The sequence below is a fragment of the Acomys minous genome, assembly GCF_964271855.1.
Source record: "Acomys minous genome assembly, chromosome: 13".
In the NCBI taxonomy this organism is placed as follows: Eukaryota; Metazoa; Chordata; class Mammalia; order Rodentia; family Muridae; genus Acomys; species Acomys minous.
In genome coordinates, this window is record NC_140495.1 from 56,898,266 (window position 1) to 56,925,640 (window position 27,375).

General features: G+C 48.1%; 1 protein-coding gene across 5 annotated transcripts in view; it reads left to right on the forward strand.

Annotated features, from left to right (window-relative positions):
• The window catches only part of CRACDL (CRACD like), a 117,897-nt gene that overhangs the window by 32,971 nt on the left and 57,551 nt on the right, over nucleotides 1-27,375 (forward strand). Inside the window, exon 1 of one of the 5 annotated variants that reach the window (XM_084753636.1) lies at nucleotides 1,059-1,233. The exons of 3 other annotated variants lie outside the window; for them this stretch is intronic. In XM_084753636.1, the coding sequence (XP_084609762.1) occupies nucleotides 1,183-1,233 (51 nt within the window). In that variant the 5' untranslated portion in view covers nucleotides 1,059-1,182. Of the gene's footprint in view, nucleotides 1-1,058; nucleotides 1,234-24,939; nucleotides 25,318-27,375 lie in introns of those variants that run through there. One more of the 5 variants, XM_084753635.1, reaches the window with a different exon arrangement.

Consider the following 27,375-nt stretch of genomic DNA (forward strand, 5'->3'; position numbering starts at 1 on the left):
CCGTCTTGTTAGTTTGCCCCAGAACGGGACATCGTGAGAGAGCACGCCTGGCTCCTGCTCCCTCTCTGGCTTCCTGTCTGTGGGAGGGTGGGGGCTGGGGCTGACTGAGCTAGCTCACATGGCAACAGGTGAATTTCATGTTCTCTGCCCTGTCTCAGGGTGGGGTGGGAGGTCCTCCTGAGGTTCAGAGAGAAGGAATAGGTGTTTCTGGTGTCTCCACTCTGGGGGACCCAGTAGCCGTGAACGGGTCACAGGGTTTCTCCTGGTCATCCTGGAGTGGACTGTTTACTGAGACTCCTCTCTGCGTCAGCCTCTGCCTTCCTCCTTTTGGAAGAAGGTGAAAGTGAGAACTTCCTCCTTCTCCTTAGGAAAGAACAAAGGCTTAGTTCTTCTGCATAGACTTGTGCAGTTCTGGGTGTGGAGAACAATGCACTTTTGTGCCCTCGGAGCCCAGTGGTGGTATTGCTGTTATGCTGTTCAGCTTTTGCGAGACATGACCCCCGCCGTATATTCTTGAAGGCTCTGACTTCATCCTGTATTGTTGGGGATGCCAGTAAGGCCACTTGGGAAGGCAACAGAAGCCTGGTGGCCTCACTGGCTTCTAACTCATGAGGGGAGATCTAGGCAGGTAGCGGGAGGAAGGCAGAGTACAGCCTCGGGCTCAGACTCTTGAGTCCGAGTGAGCCTGGTTGAGCGGGGTGCATGCACCATGCAAGGCCTCCTGAGCCTTCATGTTTTGTATTTGGTTTCAATAAGAGTCGCAGATTTCCTGCATGTCATGTGCCATGCTACAAACTCAGAGCGCAGTGGCTAGGGTCCCTGTGAGACGAAATGTGGGTGCTAAAAGGAGTAGAGGCTGTCACAGCTTAGCAGCTGTCAGCGTTCACAGTTAATGGCAGCAGGTAGGGGGCAGAGCCATGGTACACGCAGCAGCTTGGAGGAGTGTCAGGAGGATGCATTGGTGAGAGAACTGAGTGCCGGAATGTTCCACGGTGTACCATTCCATTCCTGTGACATTCTCGAGGAGACAGAATGTGAGTGACAGAGAACAGATCTGTGGTTGCCAGGGGTGTAAGCGGGTGGTGTGCAACCCTGAATGAACAGACGGGGGAAGTGTTTGGGAGTGATGGGACGCTTATGTACCCAGCACCAAGCAGCCAGGTGGTGGCCACGTGACTCTACATGTGTCAAAACTCGTGGAGCCGTATGTACATCATGGTCATTTGGAAGCAAGTATCAGAGGGGTGAGCGTTGCCCGAGTGAAGTCACCTCTGACAATGAGCCCCTCACCCCACGTGTCACCTTCTTGGAAGCCACTTTCAACTCACAGCTTACGCCATCATTTTGTCAGAGCCTTGTGGTTCACTCAGGATTGTGAGCTGGTCTCCTCTGCTGTACAAAAATAGACCGCAGAGTGACACCTCCATTTCAGACTTGGCCCCGAACACATATGTATAGGGGAGTCTTACTGGGGTAGAATTTGGGTGCCTGTCTCAGGATTTCTTTCTTCAGGTGTGTTTGATGTGTGAAGTTTGCCAACCCAGAGCCGTTACCCTTCAGCCCTCTTTACTATTTCAAACTATCTTCTTCTCCGGGGCCATTGCGGTAACCGACACTGTGACTGCCCTGAGCACACCTCCACCACTTCAGTGCCCTGCCTTCTACACGGTTACTTACATCTGAACCTAGGGTACATCTTCGGTGTCACTTCTCCTCCCTGTCCAGTTCTGTTCCAGGTGGTACCCTGTCCTGTGTGTTCTGACTTCTAAATTGCCCTCTCGCTGATCCCAGGCTGCTGTCTCAGCTTTCTTGCCTCTGTCCCCCGGTAGCCTGAGTCTTCTGGCTGAAGATTCTCTGTTAAACAAGGAGGATGCAGAGAGACTCCTAACGTGTTTTACTTTTTTTTTTTTTTAATAACATGAGTAATAGGAGGGAAGTACACAGATCCTGAACAGGTAGTTCCTTCCACAGAGAAGCTAAAGTGTGTCCTTTGCACCGTAGAATGTCAAGTGTGGCTTCCCTGTGCTTGCCGTCAGGCCCAGTAAGAGCTCTGTGGAGACCCAGGTCAGTCGTGGTGAAGGACTGTTGGCCCAGCTCCCCTATCTGCTCAGCGGGTGCAGTTCTGGTGGATGGATTTGTGTGCAGCATGCTACAGAGAGCCTGCTTTCTTCCGGATCCGAAAGGACATCATGGATAGTGTCTGGGGAGGGGGCTCCCGGACTCTGGAATGGTGTCAGGGTCAGTGAACCTCAGAAGGGAATAGGCCAGAGGGTAGAGGTTTGAGAGCAGGCAGCAGGGAGACCAGGCCCAGGTCTCTGATAGACCAAGAAATGATGGCAGAGATTCAACAGGTAGCTAGAGAAGATCGGCCTCTGAGGTGAGCTTGCTGAGTGTGAGGAGGAATGCTCTTGGCTTTCTGTTCTCGCTCTGGGGAGGCCAGCTGACCTGTAACTGGCTACAGTTTACAGGAAAGTGTATGTGCATCAGTGAGGTTTGCATTATTTTGCAAAAAGTAAAATTACAAGGTTGAATCCTCTCGTAATCCCCAAATCCAAAGCCCAAGGTGCTCCAAAATTCTTTTTAAGCGCTTCTGGAGGTTCCTTCTATGGCCATATTCAGAGAAGTGGATACACAGAAGTGAGCAAAGATGCCCTATTTCCTCTGGAAAAACAGCAAGTGCTCTTAACTGCTGAGCCATCTTTCCAGCCCCCCCATTTCATTGTGTTAACTGTTTTCCAGTAGTTAGCCATGTCCATACCAAGGAGTTTTATGTATTTTATGTTATTTTTTTAAAAATTAACCTGAAAGGTAATGGGTTTCATTGCCGTATACTGAGGGGTATTTATGACAGATAGGTCTAGTTATTAGTAGAAATATGATTGCCATGATCTTCTTTGCTCATTTCTCTCTCTCTCTCTCTCTCTCTCTCTCTCTCTCTCTCTCTCTCTCTCGGTTTTTTGAAACAGGGTCTCTCTGTGTGGCCTTGACTGTCCTGGACTCACTTTGTAGACCAGGCTGGCCTTGAACTCACAGCGATCCGCCTGCCTCTGCCTCCCAAGTGCTGGGGTTAAAGGCGTGCGCCACCACGGCCGGCATCTTTGCTCACTTCTGTGTATTCACCTCTCTGAATATTGCCATAGAAGGAACCTCCAGAAGTGGAATTATTGAGTTAAAGAAAAAGTGCAATTAATATTTGAGTATGAACTGCCAAATTACAGTCCAATAAAGGTATGTCACTTTTAAATTCTTACTGACGGCCTACAGGATGGCCTTCCCCAGTCTCCACGTTTATTCTCTTCTCATGCAAGTGAATTTTACATACCATTTGCCCACTTTTCTGTTGAATCACCTGATCTCTCGTATTACTCTTTAGGAACGCATTATAAATGAAAGATGGAAATACAAATGTGTGTGTGTGCGTGTGCATGCACACGCCGCATGCACATACCTTTATTGAACATATTGTAGATACTTCTTCCTAGTGTAACGTATACCTTTAAACTGCACTTAAAGCTTTCCCTGCATAGAGTAGGTTTGGGAGAGATGAAATATGAAGCCGCTTGTTTTTAGAATAAAAACAAGGAGGGAAGGGGTAGATGGCTGAGCCAGTAAAGTGGTTGTTGTACAAATGTAAAGCTCTGGTCTCAGCACTTATGTGAAAGTGGACACAACAGTGTGCACTGTAATCCCAGCACCAGCAAGTCAGAGACAGGCAGGGCCTGGGGCACACCGCTCAATCGGTCCAGCCAAATCAGCAAGCTCTAACTTCAGGGAAAGGCTTTGTCTCAGAAACAAGGTGGAGAGCAATCGGAATGACATCTCAGCCCCGGCCTCTGGCCTACACACACACATTTACACACACACACATTTACACACACACACTTACACACACACACTTACACCTGTAGCCACACCTCCACCTATGCACACCCACACACATGCGTATCCACCTGCCTCTGCCATTGTGTCCAGCTTATTGTTGATTTTTAACATTTAAAATTTCCTATACTTTCTTCCTTAGAAATTAGTTATGGATTTGTTATCCTTTTAGTTTGTTTTGTTGGTTTTCTCTATTCCTTTTTTATTTTCAATTTTTCTGTTCAGTATTTTCCTTCTGCTTGCTTTCAGTATAGCTTGTTCTGTCTTTTTCTATCTCAAATTTTAAGCTAGAAAGATGCTGATTCAGGATTTTTTTTCTTTAAGAATTTACAGCCAGAAACCTCCTCTTAAGCACTGTTGTTTTTGTTTGGTTGGTTGTTTGGTTTGTTGTTTGGTTTTGTTTCTTGGTATGTCTCATACATTTTGATATGTTGTATCTTTGCTTTGATTAATCTCAAAGTATTTTCTAATTTCGATTAGGACCTTTTCTTTGACCTGTTGATTACTTGGTAATTTGTCATTTAGTTTCCACATATATTTGACTTTCCTCAATTCCCTTCTATCCGTTTTTTAATGTAATTATGTTGTGGTTTGAGGGACCTTTGTGTGGCTTAAATCTTTTTAAAGCATTGGCTCTCTTACTGCTAACAGATGGTCTACCCTGAAACTGTTGCTTGTACCCTTGAGCGGGGCCTGCGTCCTGTGGCAGCTGCTTCTCCAGGTCCCTGTCCATCAGTGTTCAAGTGACTATCTCTTCTTCTTCTTCTTCTTCTTCTTCTTCTTCTTCTTCTTCTTCTTCTTCTTCTTCTTCTTCTTCTTCTTCTTCTTCTTCTTCTTCTCTTCCTCCTCCTCCTCCTCCTCCTCCTCTCCTCCTCCTCCTGCTTCTTCTGTGTTGTTTTTTCTACTAATTATTGAAATGAGATTTTAACATTTTCAACTACTACTGCTGGATCGTCAGTTTTTCTCTTCAGTTCTGTCGGGTATTTTGAGAGTCTGTTATTAGTACTTTCCATGTAAGTGTTTGGTCATGATACAGTTCTTCTCCTTGTAATTTTTGCCTAGGACAATATTTCATATTATAGCAGCATGACTACGCTAGCCATGATTTGATTGACAGTTTCATGGTTTTATTCTTCCATTTAATTTCAGTTAATTTCTTTGACTGTAACACACATCCCTTCGTAGATAGTGTCTTGTTATATCATTTTGTGTTCTATTTTCTGTCAACCTCTAGCTTTTAATTGGAGTATTTATCATTTTGCTGTAATTATGAAGAAAGCATTGATAGATGCCAGCTACCTTTTGGTTTCTGTGTATCTTATATCTGTTTTGTCTCTGCATTGCTGCCTCCTGCTGTGTTAAATAGATGTTTTCTAGGCACCATTTTAATTCCTTTGCCATTTCTTCTGTGGTTTTTTAATGTATTTTCTTAGCAGTTTTCCTGGGGGGTTCAATTTGTATATTAATTTATAGCAGTCTAGTTTGGATTAATACCAGTATAATTTCAAAAATATATAAAAGGTCTCTGCTCTTTTGTAGCCTCATTCCCACTGTCACTTTCTGTGCTAGTATTATGCAAACCATATCTTCATACACTGTGTGTTCACTAGGACAAGTTTGCAGTTATAGATTTACATAAGTGTCTTTTAAATTAGAAGGAAAAAAGGAATTTACAAATGAGAATACAATTATATTTTCTCTTTAATTGTCTGTATAATTACCTTTCTTGGTGCTATTTTTTTTTTCCGGTGTGGGTTTGAGTAGCTGTCTAATGCCCATTGTTTCCTGTAACCTGGTGATCTAATAATAATTTCTTTACAGTTTGTGTTTATCTGGGAATGTCTTAATTTTCCCTTCTTTTTTAAATTAGTGAAAGATTCATCTAGCCGGTTATTAGCCATTTTGCAGTGAACAGTTCAGTGGCGTTCGGCATATTTCCAGCGTGTGCAATGCTGATACCGCCTGTAGCTCAGAAGCACCGCCCCATGTTTTTAGAAACTAATGTTTAGTGCTTTTCACCCACAATCTTTTCCTTCATGGCTTCTGTCCTCCATGGCTTTGCTAGAGTTACTGAGCCTCCCTTGTGTGTGACACCTTGCCTCTCCCTTACAACTTTCTCTCCCTCTCTCACTTTGACAGTGTGGGTCTCAGGGGTCAAGGTTTATGTGGCTCTGTGTTGCAGTTCATGGGCCTTCTTGGACCAGTGCATCATCGACCTTAAACTCGAAGTGTTTAGCCCTAAATCCTTCAGCTAGTCCAGCCTGTAGACCAGGCTGGCCTCGAACTCACAGATATCCACCTGCCTCAGCCTCCCTGGGTGCTGGGATGACAAGTGTGCCCCCACTGCGCCTGGCTTTGGCTTCAACTATTCTTTCTGCACCTTTTGGTCTCGTCTCGAGCTTCTTATGTGCATACATAGGATGTGTGTCTCCCACACTTTTGATGCTCTGTTCATTTTTTCCCACTTTTTTTTTTTTAATCCTGAGATTGGTTGGTATTATTAGACATAGCTGAACAAACTCTTCCTTCTGTAGGTTCACACTTACCACTGAGCTCTTTAGTGATATTCAAGTTTCAGAGGCCAGGCGTGACGGCACAGGTCTAGAGTACCAGCACTCTGGAGGCAGGAGTATCAGGAGTTCAAGGTCACCCTTGGCTGCTGCTCTGGTTGTCTCTTTTCAAACTGGTTTGAGAGGAGGGTGATTGAGCAGTTGCTTTTGTCTGGTTGGTCTAAGGGCGTGCCCGCGAGGGTTTGTCTTGATAGGCGATCCAGGAAGGGCACCTTTCTCTGTGTAGGAGAGTAGAGGCTAACGTGCTGGCTAAGCACAAGCCTGTGTGAGTCAGAGAACAAGACAGCAAGCAGCATGCCTCCGTGGTTCTTGCCTCCATTGAGTTCCTGTCTGTGGCGATGAGAATGGCCCCCATAGACGCATGTGTTTGAACGCTTGGCCATAGGGAGTGGCACTTTTAGGAGGTGTGGCCTTGTTGGAGGAGGTGTGGCCTTGTTGGAGGAGGTGTGGCCTTGTTGGAGGAGGTGTGGCCTTGTTGGAGGAGGTGCGGTCTTTGTGGAGCGGGTGTGGCTTTGTTGGAGTGGGTGTGGCTTTGTTGGGGGACGTATGCCCCTGTGGAGCTGGACTTTGAGGTTACCCGTTGTGGAATTCCAGTCTCTTCCTGGCTGCCTGGGGGAGGCAGTCTCCTTCTGCTGCCTTGGGTTCAAGATGTAGAACTTTGGCTTTCTCCAGCATCAAGTCTACCTGCACGCCGCCACGCTTCCTGCCATGATGATAGTGGACCGAACCTTGGAAATTATAAGCCAGCCCCAGTTGAATGGTTTCTTTTATAAGAGTTGCCTTGGTCATGCTGTCTCTTTACAGCAATAAAATCGGAACTAAAATACCGTCCCTCAGTGATAGATCTTGACCTAGAAGTCAAACACATTCTTACCTTCCCAAGTTGCTTTTGGTCAGAGTGGTTTATCACAGCCTCAGAATGAGAGTAGAACCGTGGCATGGTGAGTTCAAGGCCAGCCTGAGCTACTCTAGGCCCTCTCTCAACGAAAATATATAAAATTTCAGTTACCATATTTTTCAACTCAAGAATTTTTGTGATTCTCTTTTAAATTTTGTCTTTGCTTTGTTCTTTTTATTTTTTTAATTTGTTTGTTTATTGTGGGGGCACAAGTGCCAGGGCCTGATTGTGGAGGTTAGAGAACAACTTTTTTTTTTTATTAAATTTTTTTGTTTGTTTGTTTTTCGAGACAGGGTTTCTCTGTGTAGCCTTGGCTGTCCTAGACTAACTTTGTAGACCAGGCTGATCTCAAACTCACAGCGATCCACCTGCCTCTGCCTCTCAAGTCTGGGATTAAAGGCGCGCAATATGTTTGGATTACATTTTCCCCCTTCCCACCTCCCCAGCCAACTCCGTGTCCTTTCTTTCTCACCGTTTTCCCTTGTACTTATTTTCTTACATCTTTGAACTTAATTAAAACAGTTAATCTGTGTTTTTAATCTAGTAAACCCAACATCTGTACTTCATATGTGTGGACCATATTTTGTTTCTTTCAGTGCCCTATAATCTTTAGTTGAAATTTTAAAAAACATAATGACAGCTTGGGATATCTGCCTCAGAGTTTTTTGTTGCCTTTTGTTATTGGTTATTTACTTTTGTGAGCCAGTTCTATATGGCTTGTGTTTTTGTCATATACGGCTACTAAAAAAACTTTTACATGGCTATCCTAGTGGTCAGTCAGGTAATGATTAGATGGATATTTTAAAAACATTTGGGACCACCCCTGAAGCGAGCCTCCATGTGTCCCTGCTGGAGGGCTCCTCTCCTCACACAGCCAGGCTGTCCACACCTCTGTAAATCCTCACTTTGTTTTTACAAAGCGTCAAGGTTAATCAGAGGTAAGAGATCTGGTCACCTCAGGTCTGAGTGTGTGCCCAGGCCTGCATGTGGCCTTCTGGGTTCCCAAGAATATGCTGAATGTCCCTTTAACAAAGCTTTGGAGCTAGTCTGCTGTTTCCCCACAGTTATCAACTGCCTTGGGCATCTGTGAAGTAAGTATTTGCCTGTACTTGACTCAACAAACACTTTACTTGGGAGGAAAGATGCTTTTCACACTGGGTAAGTACCATCTTAAGTTACAGAGGTGTTTCCCTTTCAAAAGTGAGAAAATGATCACACAGATAGTCATCACCACCACCACCACCATCACCACCATCACTACTATCACCATAACCACCACCATCACCACCACCACCACCATCATCACCACCACCACCATCACCATCACCATCACCAGCATCACCAGTGTCACCATTACCATCAACATCATCACCACCACCACCACCATCATTATCACCACCACCACCATCATTATCACCACCATCACCATCACCACTACCACCACCATCACCATCACCAGCATCACCAGTATCACCATTTACCATCACCACCATCATGACCACCACCACCATTATCATTATCACCATCATCATCATCATCACCACCATTATCATCATCATCACTACCACCACAATTAACCCTAGAAATTGATAAAAGAATTCAAGGAATTTATTCAAGAGAAACAGCCAGCGCTCAGTAAAACAGTGAGCTGCATTACACCCCAGGCACTCCCTCCACTCTATAGCTCCATGACAGCCTTGAAAACTAGCAGTGTCACAACTACTGGATGAATTGACATCCTGGAAGTCACTGTTGGAGGGAAGTGAAGTTGGGCTTCTTTAAAGTTCCATTCCCTGATGATGATGGTGGTGGTGGTGGTGATGGTGATGGTGGTGGTGGTGGTGATGGTGGTGGTGGTGGTGATGGTGGTGGTGGTGGTGGTGGTGGTGGTGGTGATGGTGGTGGTGGTGGTGGTGGTGATGGTGGTGGTGGTGGTGGTGGTGGTGATGGTGGTAATGATGGCGGTGGTGGTGGTTAATTCTTGTTGGTTTTGACGGGTTTTCTCATGGGTTCCATAGAGGAGTGAACTTTAGGAGGTCCTTATTAAGACATTTTACTAATCTCAGTTGCTTTACTTTTATCAGTAACAATGATATGTACCCCCATGGAATGTTTGCTAGCCCAGTTCCGATTGGTCACTTGTTCCCTCTGTCCCAAGGCAAGTTATACATCAAAATCAACTCTGTTGCTCCAAGAAGTTGTGGCTGGCAGCCGGGTGAGAACCCAGCTTGGCGATTCTCAGCCTCTGATGGCCACTTGTCACCTGTGTTTTCTACTCTTCCTTATACAGTTTCACCAAGTTTATTCATCTAATGTGTGCCACACTTCCCAGGCATAGCTTTGCAATAATTATCTCACCCTAGACTGTAAGCGTTCTCTCTACTGGAAGCACCAGTATGCTTTATAGGTATGATTTATTTCTGCCAAGAACTTTTAATATACAGTTACCATGTATTTAATCTCCATTTTAAAAAATGGTAGAAGAAAATGCAGTTGCTTCTTTTTCCAGCAGCATCCTTCCCTCTTCTGGCTTAGCAGCTTCTTGGCCTGAAGTTCAAGGAGCAACTTCCAAGTCTGTCTTCACTTGGGGTGTTAGTGTTAAGTCTGAAGTCCAACGGTTAATATCTATTCTCCAAGCCGTGTGCCTGCTGCACCCTTCATCGTGGATAAAGGGGGATTTCAGCTACCGGCTTCAGTCATCGCCTTGACTGGATCTTCTATGTAAACTGTAGCTCATGTACTTGAACTTGGGCTCCTTTGGATGCCTGGCATCTTCCAGGTACCTGATTGCTGCAGACACGCTCATCTGCCCGTGCCGGGTACCCTCTCGCTATCCCCACTATCCAGTGCGTTTGTTTCAAGGTTTGAGGCAGGGATCCCAGGATCAGAGTTCATCCTCTTGAAGGCCTTGGTCTTAGTCAACATGGGCCTCTGTAAGAGAGTAGCAGGGACTGGGTGACTTTGGGACAATAGAAACCCATTCCTCGCTGAACACAGCACTGGCTTCAGTGTCTGGGGAGGATCCACTCCCTGGCTCACGGGTGGTACCTTCTTTACCTTATATTTACATGGAAGACGCGGTAAGAGAGCTCACTGGGGCATCTTTCATACATGCATTGGTTCCTGCCTCCACATTCACAATCAAGTCCTCTGCCAGTGGCCCCACCGCTCGGTGGTACTGATACCTCAGGGACTGGAGCATCAGCATATACACCTGGAAGGCACCATTTGGGTGATGTTTGATGATAGAGGTTTTGGCGCTCACCCTGGCTGCCTCTTGCACTGCTTATCCCTGGTAGCAAGACCCAACATCCCTCTGCTGCCCTCTGCTGGCCGTGCTGGTAGCCGAGCGACACCTGTGGTTCCTGTCTTTTCCCAGCACAGGCTGCTTGTTTCCCAGGCTCAAATCATCTCACGTGGGCGGCACTATTTCTGAATCCCAATGAGTGAAGACGGACAGCCGGAGCAGGCTTGCCTGGAGGTGGCGTGGGTGGGTCTCCATGTGCTGCGTTTTGAGAGCTGCCAAAAATACCGGTGAGCAATAGTCCCTTCCATTAGCTCCTCGCCTCCTTTCTGCAGTGACGTCATCTCATTGGGCCTAGAACAACAGTCTGTGTGACAGACCTTGTCATCCTCTTGTGACAGGCCCCGGCTGGTGAGTGACACCACGGCTACAGCGAGGACAGCAAGGTAGAATTCTCTTGGCTCCACTCAGACCCGGGTGTGCCATTCTGTGTGCAAGGTGGAAAGTTGCCTCAGCTGGCTGATTGTACTGGCTGTACTTTGTATTAGTTTTGTACAGAGCTGGTGGGAGCAAGTCACTGCTGCCCCCTTGTTGCACTCCTGTCATGTACAGAGGCCCCGACTGGGATCAGCAGGTGCCGGGGAAGCACAACCCCACACCTCTATTTTTGTACCGAGTCCCAGCAGTGACTGCCTTCCAGGGGTAATTTGGGCCAGTGCTGAGCACACAATGGGTAGTGCCTGAGTCCTGGGAGGTGGATGCAGAGTTTGGGAGTCTCTGTAAAAGAAGTACCGATGGCCCCCGGTACCATCAGTCCAGTCCATCCAAACCTCATCCTCCCGGCTCTCCGGCACACTCTGTAGGGTAGCACTGAGTCCCCTCTTGTTTCAGTCCCTCCGGAACTGGTGACTTACCCAGCTCTGGACCGCTGGTGATTCCTGATGTCCAGACATAGAACTCCTGCTGATGAAAAAACAAAAACAAACAAACAAACAAAAAACTCCTGTTGAGTGAGGGAAGCCTAAATGATCATAAATCCATCACCAGTGGGCCTTCCTCTCTAGATGCTGCCCACTGTGTGCTGGGTGGGGGCTGAAATTCCACCTTAGCCGGCCTATACTTGACCACCTGCAGCTCTCAGGGAAAGCCTTGTCTGTGGGAGCCTCGGACATCGGACTGAGCACACACCTGGTCCCACCTTGAGTCCTAGATCCATCACCCTTACCGTTCCCTTCCTGCTTTAGAACGCGTCCTGCCCATCTCTGCACTCTTAATTGACCAGTTCGGTGTGGAACGTGAGGTTTCCAAGACTACTCAGAGCCTGTACTGTAAGAAAGCAACTCTCAGAATGGACTGAGTCAGTTCTGAAGGGCCTCTATTTCTTCCCCAAAGATGCTGTTCCCTGCTTCTACCACCAGAGAAACACCTGCTGGACGAGACTGGCTCCTGTGTCTACAGGAGGCAGCCCTGAGCTTGCAGCAGTTGCTTGCTTGTCTTACAGGTGACCACTGCATGTTTATACCTGGGGTGTATCCCCTGGCACCTCAGCTTCGGCTCACCTCATGCAGAGAAAGCCACACCCAGAGCTCTTGGCACACCTCTAGAGTAGTTGCTCCACCACGGCTGCCACCAGAAATCACCTGAGAGCTTAAAAACTGACCTGACACCCGAGTCCCCACGCGAGCCAGTTGGTTTAAAGCCACGCTTCTCACATCTGGATCTCCTGAGGGCCCTGTTAGGGTTTGGCTGTTGGTTATGTGGGTGGAGGCTGAGGGTGTGTAGAGGTCTGACCAGCTCCCAAGTAGGCTGAGTTGCTGCACTCCAGGCTCCTCTGTGTCAGGGACACTGGAATCCCCTCGGTGAGGCCTCAGAATCTCTCTCCTGGTGGGTGTGTGCATCAGCCTGTGCCAGGTCCCACCATCATGGGCTCCAGCCCATGGGGTTGGCTCTGGGTGGAAACTGAAACAGGATCCGTGGCTGCCTATTCCTGGAGTTCTTTACTTGGTTTCAGGCAAGTAGCTGATCTGACCTGTCAGCTAGGAAGCCAGTGGGACCCCCTCCCCTCCGTTCCCCTCGCAAGAGAGCACTTACCACCATCTGTCGGGGCGGGGGGAAGGCTTTCTTTTTTTTTTTTTTTTTATTGATTTTTTTTTTTTACTTTACATCCTGATTGAAGCCTCCTCCCTCCTCTCCTCCTGATCTCATCCTCCTATCCTCTTCTCCTTTTCCCCTTCTCCTTCTCTTCAGAAAAGTGGAGCCCCTCCCCATACCAACCCACCCCAGCACATCAAGTCTCATCAGGACTAAGTGCATCCTCTTCCCCCGAGGCCAGACAAGGCAGCCCAGCTAGGGGAAAGGGAAGCAAAAGCAGGCAACAGAGTCCATGTCAGAGACAGCCCCCTTTCCACTTGCTAGCGGACCCACATGAAGTCCTAGCTGCCCATCTAGTGCATATGTGTGGTCAGCTAGGTCCAGTCCACGCCTGCTCCTTGGTTGGTGCTTCCGGTTCTCTAAGCCCCACAGGCCCAGGTTAGTTGACTCTGATGGTCTTGTGGCGTTCTTGTCCCTTCCAGGTCCTTCTCTCCCTCCCCACTCCCGACTCTCCCACAAGACTCCCCAAGCTCCACCTAATGTTTGGCTGTGGGTCTCAGCAGCTGTTTTGATCTTCTGCTGGGTGGAGCTTCTCTCAGAGGACAGCTCTGCCAGGCTGCCGTCTGCGAGCATAGTCAAGTACCATCAACAGTGTCAGCGCAATAAATGGGCTGAGAAAGAAATTAGGGAAATAACACCCTTCACAGGAGCCACAGCTAACATAAAATAGCTTAGTGTGACTCTGACCAAGCAAGTGAAAGACCTGGATGACGAGACCTTCAAGTCTTTGCAGGACGAAATGGAAGATTTTAGAAGATGGAAAGATCTCCCATGCTCAAGGACCTGTAGCACCAACATGGCTATCTTACCAAAGAAATACACAGATTCAATGCAATCCCTGTCAGAATTCCACCACAATTCTTTATAGACCTTGAAAGAGCCATTTTCTACTTCATATGGAAAAAATTAAAAAGAAAACAGGATAGCTAAAACAATCCTATACACTAAAGGAACTTGTGGAGGTGTCACCACACCTGGTTTCAAGCTCTACTACAGAGCAATAGTAGTAAAAACTGCATAGCATTGGCACAGAAACAGACAGGGTGATCAATGGACTCTAGGGCAGATTTTGTAAAGAGGAAGGCCCCCTCTCTGAGCCTGAAACTAGGAAAAGGAACTCAGTAAGACCCCTTAGCACCCCTAGGGGGCGGAGTCCTTGGGCAGGAGCTTCCTCCTTTGAAGGCAGGTGAGGTGTCAAAGGGGACTGGACAGGTCTCTGTTTTAATGTCCAGGTGGGGTTCCACCTGGGGGCTTTCCTGGCCCCCTCTCTTCCCTTGGAGCCCAGACCTCAGATGTTTGTCCAGTGTTCCTTGCAGCCGTTTGCTATAGCAGAGCTCTTGTAGTAAAATGGAGGTATCGGAGGAGAACCTCCAGGTCCCCTCTTCTCTGTTGACCTCATCAGGGGGCAGGAAATGCTGTGCTCCAGGAGCAGGCACCCTCAAAGAGAAATGAGTCCCATTGCCCATGGGACTTGGTGCTCCCGCCACTCTTTTGTACTTCCTGTCTTTTCTACTTGCCACCTGATGACCTGACTCTGCGTGTGTGTGTGTGTGTGTGTGTGTGTGTGTGTGTGTGTGTGTGTGTGTGTGTGCTTACCTTGTGCCAGGTGGAAATCAAACCCAAGTCTGAATTTGTGCCAGGCAAGCACTCAGCCCCTGAGCCACACCCCAATCTTTAGTTGGCCTGGTGATGAAGGACTCTGTCACATAGCTCAGGTGAGATGCTACTGATGTTTACTCCGGCTTCCATTTAAGGAGAATTGCAGTACACGATAAACCGTGTGACCATCACACTTTGGCTTACTGGAAGGGGACAGTTTGAAGAATCCCCGGTGTCCTTGATTGTTAATGGGACCTGCCCACCCTCCTTGGCCATTTCCTGTGCGTCAGTCAATGGAGGGGTGTGGTAGTCTTCACTAGGCAGCGTCACGCCCACTGCAGTGATGCAGATGACCCTTGCCAGTGCAGTTATGCGCTGTATATTCTATATTAGTAACTGTGTCTACTAAGCACCCACTTGGCACCATGGCACATGAGGAAGCTTGTGGGTACCATCCTCAAAGACTTCCAGTCTAATTGAGGAAGCCGGCTGGAGCCAAGAGACATTAAGTGCTAAGCAGTGTGGGGCATTGACATCCTGTGCCCAGCCCCGTTGAAACAGCAGGCTGGGGGGAGGGTTGCTCCTTTTTTAGGCCTTTGAAATACAGAGGCTGCAATGATTTGGAATATTAGGTGTTTGCACATAATGAGCCAAGTGTGTCTCCATATTGCTCCATGTCCCCACTCTCCAAATGTGACACTTCAGAATTATAGAAGAGGGAGATATTTGTGTCAAACCAAACATGCCCCCGCATCTGAATCACACAGGGGCACTTTGTCAGAGGAGCCTACCAAATGGCTCAAACAAAATGAACTGTTTGGGAATAATATTTGTCGTAGCAATTTAGAAGAAAGTTAACGCGATGAAGACTTCTAAAAGCGAGTGTTACGTGTTAAAGCTGTGGGAGGGGGAGGGGGGGCAGAGCGTGGAAGAAAGAGGAGCATCAACAAAACTAAGAGTTATGAAGGAGCCTATGGAACCCCACTAGTTTGTAAGCCTACTAAAAATATTCTAATGAAGTTTTAACAGAAGTACCTCATAAAGGAAGACGATGCTTCTCCCAAGACGCAGGCCACTAAGTGGAAATCTCAGTGTCAGGCAGCCTCCTCACAAGTTAAGTGGTCCAGGGGTTCCAGGGCATGCAAGACAACACGGGCTGCTTATTGCTCTTGGTTTCCCACTCCAATCAGATGGAAAGATATTATTGCTGAATATTCCACACACTTTGGTTATAGGGCATAGAGAAGTCAACGTCAAACAGACCAAGACACTCTCCATGCCGTCCAACTCTTACAGTGCCGGGAGGTGCTGTGTAGGCTGCACAGGTAGGACTGACATCAATGGTCTTCCTTGCACTGAGCCTACATGCTACAGTTGTGCCCACCAGTTTCATAGTGGCTAAGACCGTGTATGGTGGCAACCAACTGCTGTCTTGACTGGGTTTGAGGCTCCCTCCACAGAAGGGGTTTCATGTCTGGTAATGTAAATGTGACCCAAACCCATGGCTAGAGAAGGCATAGGTCTCAATGTTGCTTTTCTAAATGGTCACGTTGTCAAACGAGCTTCTGAGTTTTTCCATGTATGTCTGTGTATCTGGGCTGCTCCCAGCCTTGGTCAGAGAAGCATCTGATTGCAGTGGGTGGCAGCTAATGCAGAGACCCTTTACTGTTCAAAAGACTGTGCGTGTGTAGCTATAGATGGAACACGTATCTCATACTTCCCACACCCACTGCCAGGCTAGGGAACATCCCAGAAGAAGGAGCAGAAAAACGTAGAAGGGTGCCATGTGGTGCTGTCCTCTGGACGTGGCTGTCGCACACAAGAACTCTCAACAGCAGTGGCCCCCAGCACAAGGCCAGGACAGTTAAGACTTCCAGCACGGAGAAGGGAGGGGCTCCCTGGGTGCCAGGCTATGGTCACATGATGGCTGCTGATTTAAATGTCTGGCCACTGGTAGGTTCTCCATGGCCTGGTGGATGAATTCATCTCCATGTACATAAAGGCCACGGGAAGTAGACTTGGTTGACAATAAAATGTTTAGAGAAGAAAGGAAGATGGGCTGTGTGGTCTTGGGGACATTTGGAAATGAGCGAAGGGCGGATATGATCAAGATATTTTGTTCCATGTCTGAAGTTTCCAAAGAGTTACAGCTTGTTTGTTTTTAATGAGTGCAGGTTTGCTCTCAGCCAAACGCTGTCCTTGGGTTTTCTAAACCTGGGCGATGAGGCTTCCTGAATGGTGAAGTATTTACCAAGCCTCTACTGCGTGTAGAGATTAGGACATCAAAGGTAAAAGAACCAGGTGCCCCCAACAAACTCAAAGTCCAGGAGAGTGATGTGTGTAAACCAAGCTGTGAGTAGGTACGGAAGCTTGCTGGTTGCCCAGGGAGAGGAAAGATTGCTTATGGCCAAGGTGCTGGTGAAGGCTGCTGGTGCACGTGTGTGGGGGCAAGGCAGAGGGCTCACATTTCCCCTGGAGACTGTGTAAAACATTCGCTGTGGCCATTGCAGCATGCAGCAAGGATGGTAGGGGGGCTTTGTGGTACTACCATGGCTTCCTTTTTCCGGACAGCAAATAATTTTTAAATCAATGTTGGCCTCAGCTCAAACACTTGTCATGTGTTGTCCAAGTAGAACGTCTTAACATAAAAAGAAGTTTATGCTGGCATGGAGAGATAGCTCAGTCGGTAAAACAAACATGAGGAATTGATCACCAGAACCCACATGTAAAAAGCCATGTGTGCTGTTACATGCTTATAGTAATAACCGAAGAGATAGAGACAGCCTGAACTCCATTGTGTGCCGGTGGACCCCCCATTGTTTGCTGAGCAACCATTTTAGCCGACTTGGTAAGTTCTGGACTAGTGAGAGACTCTGTCATTAGAAAAACAAAGTGGATGGCACCTGAGGAGCCTCGCCTGAGATTGTCCTCTGGGCTCCACATGTACATAAGCACACATATATGCCAACTCCACACATACATGCACCTATGTGTATTCATGCATACACTTGTGCACATGTGCACATGTGTGTGCACACACATACAATGAAATTTCTGCCAATTTTTATAGTCCTTTAGTTTTCAAAAGCAGCGTAACAGAGTCCAAGCAGCATGTACCACACGCACATAGGCACACCATTTGTCTCTGGTCACTCAACTTCCAAGTGATATAAGAAGGCTAGAACCAACTTCTACAGATTTATTGTTACTGGTCGCAGATATCTAGCCATGTGTGGACTTGAGCAGCTTTCAATAAGTAGCTATCTGGAGTATTGTGCTGTGAGCAGTCCTGAGAATGATGCTGTGATTGATTGTTGATGTCTGCCAAGGACAGGCAATGGGAGAGTGGTGCCAGATGTTACCCTTTTGTCTCATCTTTCCTTATGGTAAAAATGGGGCATCTCCTAAAGCCAAAGCTGTGGTTAGTGGTGACTTTAAAATGAAACACCCAATACATTCATTTAAATTTATAACCATTTACTGTAGTCTAACACATGCACCCCGTGTTGTGAATACAAAGCTGACCCTTACTAAGTTCTAGCTCTTTGAGAAAAAACTCTGTCAGTAAGTAATGAACCTACCTTAAACACCAGCAGCTTGTAACAGCATGGGAAAATGTGAACATGCTTAACAGAAGCTGTGTGGTGCATTTGTACTGGCTGGCTAAGCTATTTTTAGATCAAGTTAAAATAGAAGCTAATTTAATAGCTTTTTAGTTGCTAACCCACCAAGGTGATTTTAGACTTATAAAGGCATTAAACTACTACCTCCATTTTTGCTGAGTTTAAAAATACAGGCAAATGAAGACGTACAGGTTGGGGTTTGATAATTTTATTATTCCTTAAAATCTTCACATCAGCTCTGAACTCAAGTGTCCTTCCAAGATGATCCCTGGAATGTCCCCAAGTGTGACAAGCCAGGTTGCAGGTGTGTGTGTCTTACCCTGGGATCAAGCTCGTTGGAACAAAACTTGGGAGTTGACAAAGTGCAAGTCAACAGATAGATCACATCTATTGGCAACAGTGCTCAGTGTTGTCTGTGAGAGTAAATTGTTGGTACCAGTGGCCACCCTCCAACCCGCAGCCTCCCAGCCTGCCCACCCACCAGGGCAAACATGGATCCGCTAGCCAGCTGGTGCGTGTCACTGTTACCCTTTCTTTCTGTCCTTAGTGCTAAAGCCTGGTTTTTCAGTGTCTTGCTACCCATTGTTTCCAGTGATTCCTGATGCTCCCTGTTGAGCTCTGTGCTCACATGTTGTACCCTCAGGGTAGTTCTGAACCAAACTTCCTGCAGACACAAGGACACTGGATAACAGCTCTGCTGTCCCAGGCTTGTTCTGTTCTCTCCTGCGCTGTCAGCTGGGCCTTTCCCTTTTCCCTGTCAGAGATAAGACCCGCCTCCTCACACTCTACAGAGTGACTGACAGGCCCGGCAGCTGTCGCCCAAGAACACAAAGTCTGGGAAGATAAAGCTGGGGCTTTTAATTTGCTGAGCTCCACGGCAGCGGCATCAGGAAGAGGAGCAGAGAGCTGGGACTTAGGTAGCCGGATATCTACCTGTGCCTTTGCCAGTGACTCACCACAAGCCTGAGCAAATATCTTCCCGTGTAGCTGTGCCTCTGTCTGCTGGGTGAGGGGGGCTGGGTCACATTCTGTCCACGGCCCAGTGCTTTACTGTGGCAGCTGTGTAGAGGGACAGTGCAGAGTGGGAAAGGAGACTGCTATGGCTTTGTTGCATGTGTGTGGTCTACATGGTGACTACACAGCCAGGACCGCCCTGTGTTACATGTGCCCAGGGAGAGTGAAATGGAGGGGAGCCAGGCCCAAGATAGGGTACCAGGAGTCGGGGTGTCATGAGAATGCTTTTTTCTTCCCCTCATGTGATCTGAGGGACAGAGTTGGGGTGGTCATGGTTCCTCAGTCCGTGGCTCCAGCCGGAAGCAGCACTGTGGCTATCAGCGAAGATGCACCTTTCTTTGTAGAAAATACCCATGTCTGTCGCCTGTACTTGGGCTGCCTCTGAGGTGGGACGGTGGGTGACATCCAGTGACATGGGGAGCGGGCCTCAGACTGAAGCAGAAAGACACTGCTGGCTGCCTCTACTCATGCCCAGGGATCTCCCAAGCACCCTCCGCCCCCACTCCCCCTCATTTCTGCAGCATGGATTTCTCAGTGGCCCGAGAAGAGGCCACAGCACTTGGTCCCCTCTTTAAGAAGTTCTCAAATGGTTTTCTTTCCATTCTGGAAGAGGGTAGAAGTGCACTGGGTGTGTTGAGGGTGACTGACGCCGTGTGGCCTGAGATGGAGCAACTTCTGCTGTCTGCTTTTTTCCAGGACGGAGCTACTATGGAGCCTCCTCCTCCTCCTCCTCCTCCTCCTCCTCCTCCTCTTCCTCCTCCTACTCTTCTCCTCTTCCTCCTTCCACACCTCCCCCACTTCCCCCTCCTCTTCCTTTTGTCTTTTTCTCCTCATCTTCTTTCCTTTTTTCTTCTCTTCCTTTTCCTCCTCCTTTTCCTGTTCTTCCTCTTCCTTTCTTTTTTGATCTATCTTATCTTTCAAGCGTTAGTATTTTGCCTGCACGTATGTATGTGTACTATGTGAGTTCCTCAGTGTCCATGGGGGTCCTTAAAAGGGCATTGGATCTCCTAGAACTGGGGGTTCTGAACCGCCACATGGGTGCTAGGAACAGAACCTAGTCCCCTTCAGGAGCAGCAAGGGCTCTTAATCTCGGAGCCGTTTCTCCAGCCTTACCCTCAGGTCTCTCCGTCCAGGGTGTGCTCTCTTGGAAAGAACAGTGGAAGCTGTCCATGGGGCAGTGCCTGTGGGAACTCTTTCCATTTGGGGTGCTTAGCTCAATATCCGGGTGGTCCATGGCAGATTTTGGGTTCTTTGTGACAGCATTTTTTGAGATAAGAAACAAGAAAAGGATACATAACAAACATGACAGGAGTTGTTTAAACAGCTTGAATGTTCAGAATTCCACATGAGGAAAAGCACGTTGCAATGTCGAGAAATTCACGCACGACTGCGGGTTGCCCTAGAAGGGTGAGGCTCCTTCTGCTTGTTCTCCAGATGGCTGGACCCCAGGGGTGCATTCCTGCCCTGGACCATTCTAGTTTAGGTCCTGTTTCTGCCCTCTGGTCAGAGAGCACAGCCGCTGTGTGGTGTGTACAAGAGGGGCTGTGGAGAACAGAGCAAAAAAGTTCCGGGTGGGTTCAAAATCCACAGTACCTGGCCGCCTCCTTTGCAGCAGAGTGCGCTAGGCCTCTCCCAGGACAGCTTCCCCTTCAGCTCTGTGGCACAGACAGTACGAAGACAGACGGGGAAGCCAGGACAGAAGCACTTTGCTTGTGATCTCCAACAGTGGAGGGGTACGGGCTAAGACTGACAGTCCTGTTCTGTGCCAGGCACAGGGTGGAAACTCGGATGCAGGACCTGCCTCCTGAACACTTCTGAGGGAGGGAACAGAGCTCTGGAGAGGGAAAGTAGTCCCGCTCCAAAATCACGTCTGACTCATCTTTACAAGGAACTGTTGCAGCATATTCTAATTATGAACAAAATATACATTCAGTGAGAAAATTGGCACAACCCAGTGAAACACATTTTAAACATGTCCAATGCCGAGTCCCTGACCCAGATGTGACTTTAAGCCTCATCTGTTTATGATCTTCTCTTTGTTCCTTCTTGTACAAGCTATTCTTTTCTCAGAGCTGGGTGCTGAACCCAGAGTCTGCATGCGCGCTAGGTTCTACCACTAAGCTACACCTCCACCCAGGAGAATTTTCTTTGTCATAAAACTAGGTTCTCGGGCACCGCCTTATAGCACATTGTCCTTGGAGGAAGTATGTGGACAGTGTCATCAGCATCTCAGAAATCAAGACTCCCAGGCCCCCCCCCACCCAGCTTGACAAGAGCAGAGTACTTGCTCGTCAGTGTCTTTCTTGGGTGATGAGGCTCGTGTTGATGCCTCCCTGCCTTCACTGTGGACATTCCCCTGTGTTCAGCATGACTCTCACTGGTCGTGCCCTTATGTTTCACATGGGTGAGTCCCTAGGATGTTCTCATTGTGGTGTTACAAGGGACCCTTGATTTACCCCCTTAGGGAAAGTTCCCCAGAAGAGAAACGACTAACACAGCAGGATGAGGCTCGGAAAGGCTTTTGATAACAGACTCCCAGAATACCAGCCCCAAAGGCATGGAACTTAACCTCTTGGCTAGTGACTCTTACCCACTAGCCACTGTCGTAGGACAGACCCACGCTTGGATGATGATGCACAAGCTTTGGTTGAGCGTCAGATTTTCAGTTGCTGCATCAGTGATCTTGTACTAGTTGTTCATCCTCGAAGATCCTGTGTCTCTGCTCTTGTAATACTGAGCCATAGCGCTGAGCCCCTGGTGGGTGTGAGCATTCGCTCAAAGGGGCTAGAAGCTATCCAGAGCCTGCTTCACTTGTACAAATCCTTCTGAGTGGAATGGTTCCTGGCGACCTAGAGTGTCACTGTGGTTTGATGTCCTCACCAAAACTCCAGGTTGACATTGAATCTCCGTTATGAGGCACTAAGAGTTGAGCGGGCTTAGTGGGCAAAGCACCTACCTCAAAAACATGGGGAGCGGAGTTATGAGCCTCGGAAACCCACATAAGTGCCAGGTGGGCGTGGCAGCCTGCCTGTCATCCCAGCACTCTGGAGACAGAAAAAGGGGAGCCTCAGGAAAGTTGTCAAGCTGGAGAACTAAATTAACTGAATCTGCAAGGCCAGACTTCTGGCCTCCATGTTTGCACACATGTGCACGCACATGCACGCACACATGTACACATACACACATACACACCAACACAGAGGCACTTGTAAAATAAAAGACATAGAGAAAGAGATGGGAATGCAAGCTCTTTAAGAAGGGATTGGCCAATCCATGGATTCGTGAGTTACCTCCAGTGGGTCTGTTATAAAAACCAGATTGGTTCTGTTTCATGTGTGTTCCTCTGACAGTGTGCTTTCCTAGGAGAGTTCAAAACTCTTCAGAGTCTCTACCAACAGCAAGGCCCCCTTCCGCATGCAGCTCCTTCTGCATGGACTTCCCAGTAGAGCTATGAGCTATATAAACCTTTATTCCTTATAAGTTAAACAATGTGTAGTATTATTCAGTTATAGAAATAGAAAATGGAGCTGGGCAAGGTGGTGCTTGTCTGTAATCCCAGCACTCGGGAGGCAGAGGCAGAGGCAGGTGGATCGCTGTGAGTTTGAAGCCAGCCTGGTCTACAGAGTTGAGTCCAGGACAGCCAAGGCTACACAGAGAAACCCTGTCTCGAAACAAAAACAAAAACAAAAACAAACAAACAACAACAAAAAAGAACTAGAAAATGGACCAAGACAGAGGTCCTATTATGAAAACATTTTTCCATAAAAGATTTTCTGTTGTAGTTTATATAAGTTACATTTATAAGACAAATATGGGTATGACATATTTACATCCCAGAGATACATAGTTTAAACATTGGGACAACAGCAACAACAAGAGTAGTTCTTGAATGCTTTGGTTAAAAAACCGAGCAGCCATGTAAAATGTGGACCCTGTGCCACAGAGAGCATGCTGGGAGGTACAGATGTGTGTGGAAGCTTGTGAGGCCTGGGGCAGGACCTACCTCTCTCATCTGCCTTCCTGCTCTGCAGGCAATCTTGGTCCTTAGACATGCAGAGGTGCAAACACAAGATGGGCGCCATCCTGTGCTGGGCTCCACTCTGGACGCTGAGCCCCTGTAGTCACAAGGCACTGTGGAGCTGCCTGGGAGAGGGCACATCACACCCGAGAGCTGGCAAGCACAGCAGCCCCTGATCTGCTTGGCGCCACAGGACAGAACTGCTGCTGTAGGTGTCATGTGCTTTGGTCTCCTTGTACCACTGGGCCGAGTGCTGCTAACTCACACCCCTCCTTAGGGGCAGCGGCCCTGAGGTCCTGTCCCTGTCACTTTAGTATTTCACTTGGCTACACAGGCTCCTGAGTTGCCCCCCCGGAGACAGGGGACTGTCCATCAGCTTGTTTTCCTTTTCCCTAAGAGAAGACAGGACAGGTAGTACCATGAGCCTGCAAACTCCAACCTCCCATAAAGAGAAGAGGGTATAGGTGTCCTTCATGTCCACTGCTTTTTTGCCATCACTAGCTATTCTTGCCACAATTTTCTCTTTAGATTGTAAACTTCTGGGCTAGAGTTCTGTATCATGCAATTTTGGAAAACAAGAAAAAAAAAGTCTTTTTTAGAACCACCCTCAGAAGTCATAGTGCTGCCCTGGATTTTAATAATGTAGTCACACCCCACGCTCATTAGTTGCCTAGCACCTTCTGTCAACACTTGAGATGTTGCTTAGAAACTGCTGACTGTAGCAGCCCGCAGCAGTCGGGCTTTGCTGGACTCAGTCCAGTGGCCTTGCCAGGCTGGTTGCTGGAGTCTATTATTTTGAAGTGGCAGGTGTAGGTAAGCAAAGAGGATGTCACTAAGTTCTTGGCTTTGTCACAGGGAGGGGCAGAGTTCTCAGCCAGAGAGGCTGGTATTGGTGACTTCTTGAGTGGGTGTGGTCTTGCACCTGCCAGGTGTAGGCTGGAGGTCTCAGCAGCGTGCCCGCCCTCTCCCCGCCGCCCCCCCCCCCCGCCGCCCGCCCCGCCCGGGGCGGGAGGAGGAAGGGAGAGAGGAATGTTTTCTGTGACAACCTGTACCTAGCTACGTGCAGCATTGGGAAGGCTGGGAGAAAGCAGTTTGAGAATGTGTAGGGCCCAAGGAAGCGTGATAAGCTTCGAAGACTAACTAAAAAGAAAGGGGAAGCCGGAGAGCAGAGTGTAGGGGCGGAGATTAGCATGTCCCCGCCCCACACCACGCCCCCCATTCTGCAGAGTGGACCTGGGGGCCCCCAGTGGCTTCACTGTATAAGAATGGGAGTGGTTCCACTTAGAGTATGTGCTTAGATTTTCTTCACATTAGATCTCCTCCCAGGCTCTGACCTTCTTCAGATGAGGATTGTTAGGGTCAGAGCCTGGGCCATTAGCCCTGACAAGCTGGCTGGAACACCCTGTCCTCAAGTCAGCCCGTTGAAGAGATAAATTAATGAAGGAAAATAGGGAGAGGAGATTTGTTTATTGTGGCCACGCTGGGAAAAACACAGAGATCCAATAATCTAGCTCTTCCCAGAGTCCCTCTTTAGGGTCCCGATAGGAGATTTAGGTTTAACTAGTGGCCCACGGTTACGCATAAGTAAGCAGCCGTGGCCAGGGTCCATGGCCAACCATTGTTGGGCCATAATTGTCTCAGGTTCAGCCTCTCCTGCAAAGTGACCTGCAGAGCTGCGGTCTCCCCATGGGAGACAAATTCCTCCTCTGATTGACACAGCCTGGGCTCTCCCCACCCCACCCCTGTGAGATTCCCGGAGGCATTCTGGTTTCCTGGGGAGCATTATTTCAATAGTCCAACAGCCAAAGGGAGGGGCCAAGTGTCTGTTGGAGGTTACAGTCCTGCCCTCCGCCTTTGCCACTTCCCTGGTGAGCACGTGAGGCAGGCGATTACCCAGTCGGTTGTGTTTTGTTCTCTGCTGGCGACTCTAGTCACAGTGAGCCAGGTGACAAGCACTCTAGACCAACTCCCCAAGGAGCCAGGCCACCCCCACTCCTGGCCCTCCGGAGAAGGAAGTCCGTGTGCTTCTCAGAGAGCTGTAACTGCCCTGTGCCTGCACACCTGCCCAAGGAGCTCCGGAGCGCGCCGTGCTTGGCAGACACCTCGCTTCCTCATGGCTCAGATGAGTTGCTGGGGGAACGGGGACAAGAACTTGGGCCCAGTGCCCGGTGCTGTCCCTACAGCCCCTCACCCCTGGCTGGTGCCCAGGGAGGCCCACTCTTCTTCCTGCTGCTAATTTCCAGAAGGATGAGAGAGCCAGAGGCTTGCAGTACACTCAAGAAGATGGCTGCCTTTTACCAGTGCGTCAAGCCTGACCCCAGGTGGGCCCCTGAGAGCAAGGTGGTGAGGTGGGGTGAGTCTGGAGAGGCAGGCCGCTTGGTCATTGCCAGGGCCTGTGTGCTTACCATCCCTGACACTGAGACCAGACCTTCAGCACCTAGTGTCCTGTGTTCTAGAATACCTGTGATCTCCTGCCTTAGGGACGTTATCCTGTCTTCTTCAGTTGTGTGAATTTTGGAGCAAAATCATAATTATCTGTGTTTCCTTTAGCACACATTCACATTCAAGAGAGAAAAAGGGGAAGGAGGGAACAGGACAGACCTGGAAGACTGGGTAAACACAGCGCTCGATTCGTAACATTTCACGCTTCTACTGTGGGTCTACATGGCGTAGTTGATATCCTTGGATTGGAGAGATGGCAGCCAGAGGGCAAGATGAAAAGACGTTGCAGTTATGAGTTGAAGCTCATCCTTAAAGGGCTGGCTCCTAGCTGACAGTTGCAGCCGTGGAAGATACCCTGAGCCCCTGTGCACATGGCCACCTCCCCCAGGCCGCTGACCTTGTCCCTGAAGGGTAGTCTCTCAGCACATTGTAATTCTGTGCCCTGGGTGCAGAGGGAAACCTAGCTATGGCTGATTTAAATTCACTTGCTTAGAATAAGTAAATACATTGTATTCTCATACCCCAGTTGGAAAGTTCCTAGTATGGCAGCCTCCAGTCATGTCCAGGAGACTGTACATCTGCCATCCCTCAGGCTGGGTGGGTGGCCTTGAGAAGTTGGTTTTTGCAAGGGACCTGCTTGCCGTCCTGGCAGTGGATAGTGCTTGGATGTTTTAGACAGTCTACCCCTTAGGACTCATTTTTTTTTCTATAGGAAATACAGGAATAATGAGCCATCAACTCAGGGATCTCTTATGAATACTGTCTCTTGTTTTGTTGGAGTTTTTTGTTTCTTTTTTGTTTTTTCAATACAGGGTTTGTCTGTGTAGCCTTGGTTGTCCTGGACTCACTTTGTGGACCAGGCTGGCCTCGAACTCACAGCGACCCACCTGCCTCTGTCTCCTGAGTGTTGGGATCAAAAGTGTGGGCCATCATGCCTGGTTACATGAATATTGTCTTATACTGTGAAAAGCTGTGTGTATATGGACCTTCATCTTTGCTGCTGTTTCATAGGGAGTTTACTGATAGCGACTTTTTGTTACTTAGTTACATAGTAAACTTAATGTCTGAGTCTGCCTGTTTTGAATGTTCCGGGATAGCCAAGGTGGCTTGTCTTGTTAATAGGCTGTGGATCGTGTCTTCCTATTTATAAATCTCCTCAGTTGTGCATCTGCTAGACTGTAGGAATGCCAGTCATATATGCAATATTCTGGAAAACTCAAGTGTTAATTTCAGCACATGTGTATGTGTGGAGTAAGGGGTGTATTGCCTTAATATACACAGAAAGTTCAAAATAAGCCAGCTTGCAGAAATGTTCCTTGTGCCTGGATTCCGGGGTCCTATCCATCATACAGATGTTCAGCAGTCAGCCCTTGGTATGGCTCACATCTGGAGACAGGAAGTTTTCATGTTAAAGGCATCTTTGCAAGACACACCCCAACATTACCATGCGCTCATATTATAGTTCCCATTAAGATTTATGCAAATAAAATTTCTAAAGTAAGATTGTAAAGTTTGGAGCCTTTGTGCCTAGCTATTTTTGAAGTAATGGCTTGGTCAGAAATATATATTTCCTATGCTAATAACCTGAAAATGTCTAAACTAATGTTTCAGCCCCTGGTCTTGTGGAAGCTGCCATGCATTGTCATCTGAGAATTGAACTTCACTGGGGTGTGTTTGCGTGGTAAAGGTTGCTGGCACACGTGGACTCTTGTGTATATGTGTGTGTGCGAGGCTGGAGAGCCATGTGGATCCCACTAAGGAACTTAATTCATCTGTTTATAGGGTCTCTGAATCCCACCAAATCAGTTGTTACGCAATTTTCAGAAAATAGTCATCTGTCTTACGTAAGCTCCTATTTGTGTGCTCATACGCGCTGCTGTTTATTCTGTGGATGGTTGAGCTCTCCTGTTTTCTTTGCAAAGAAACACTCCCAAGGG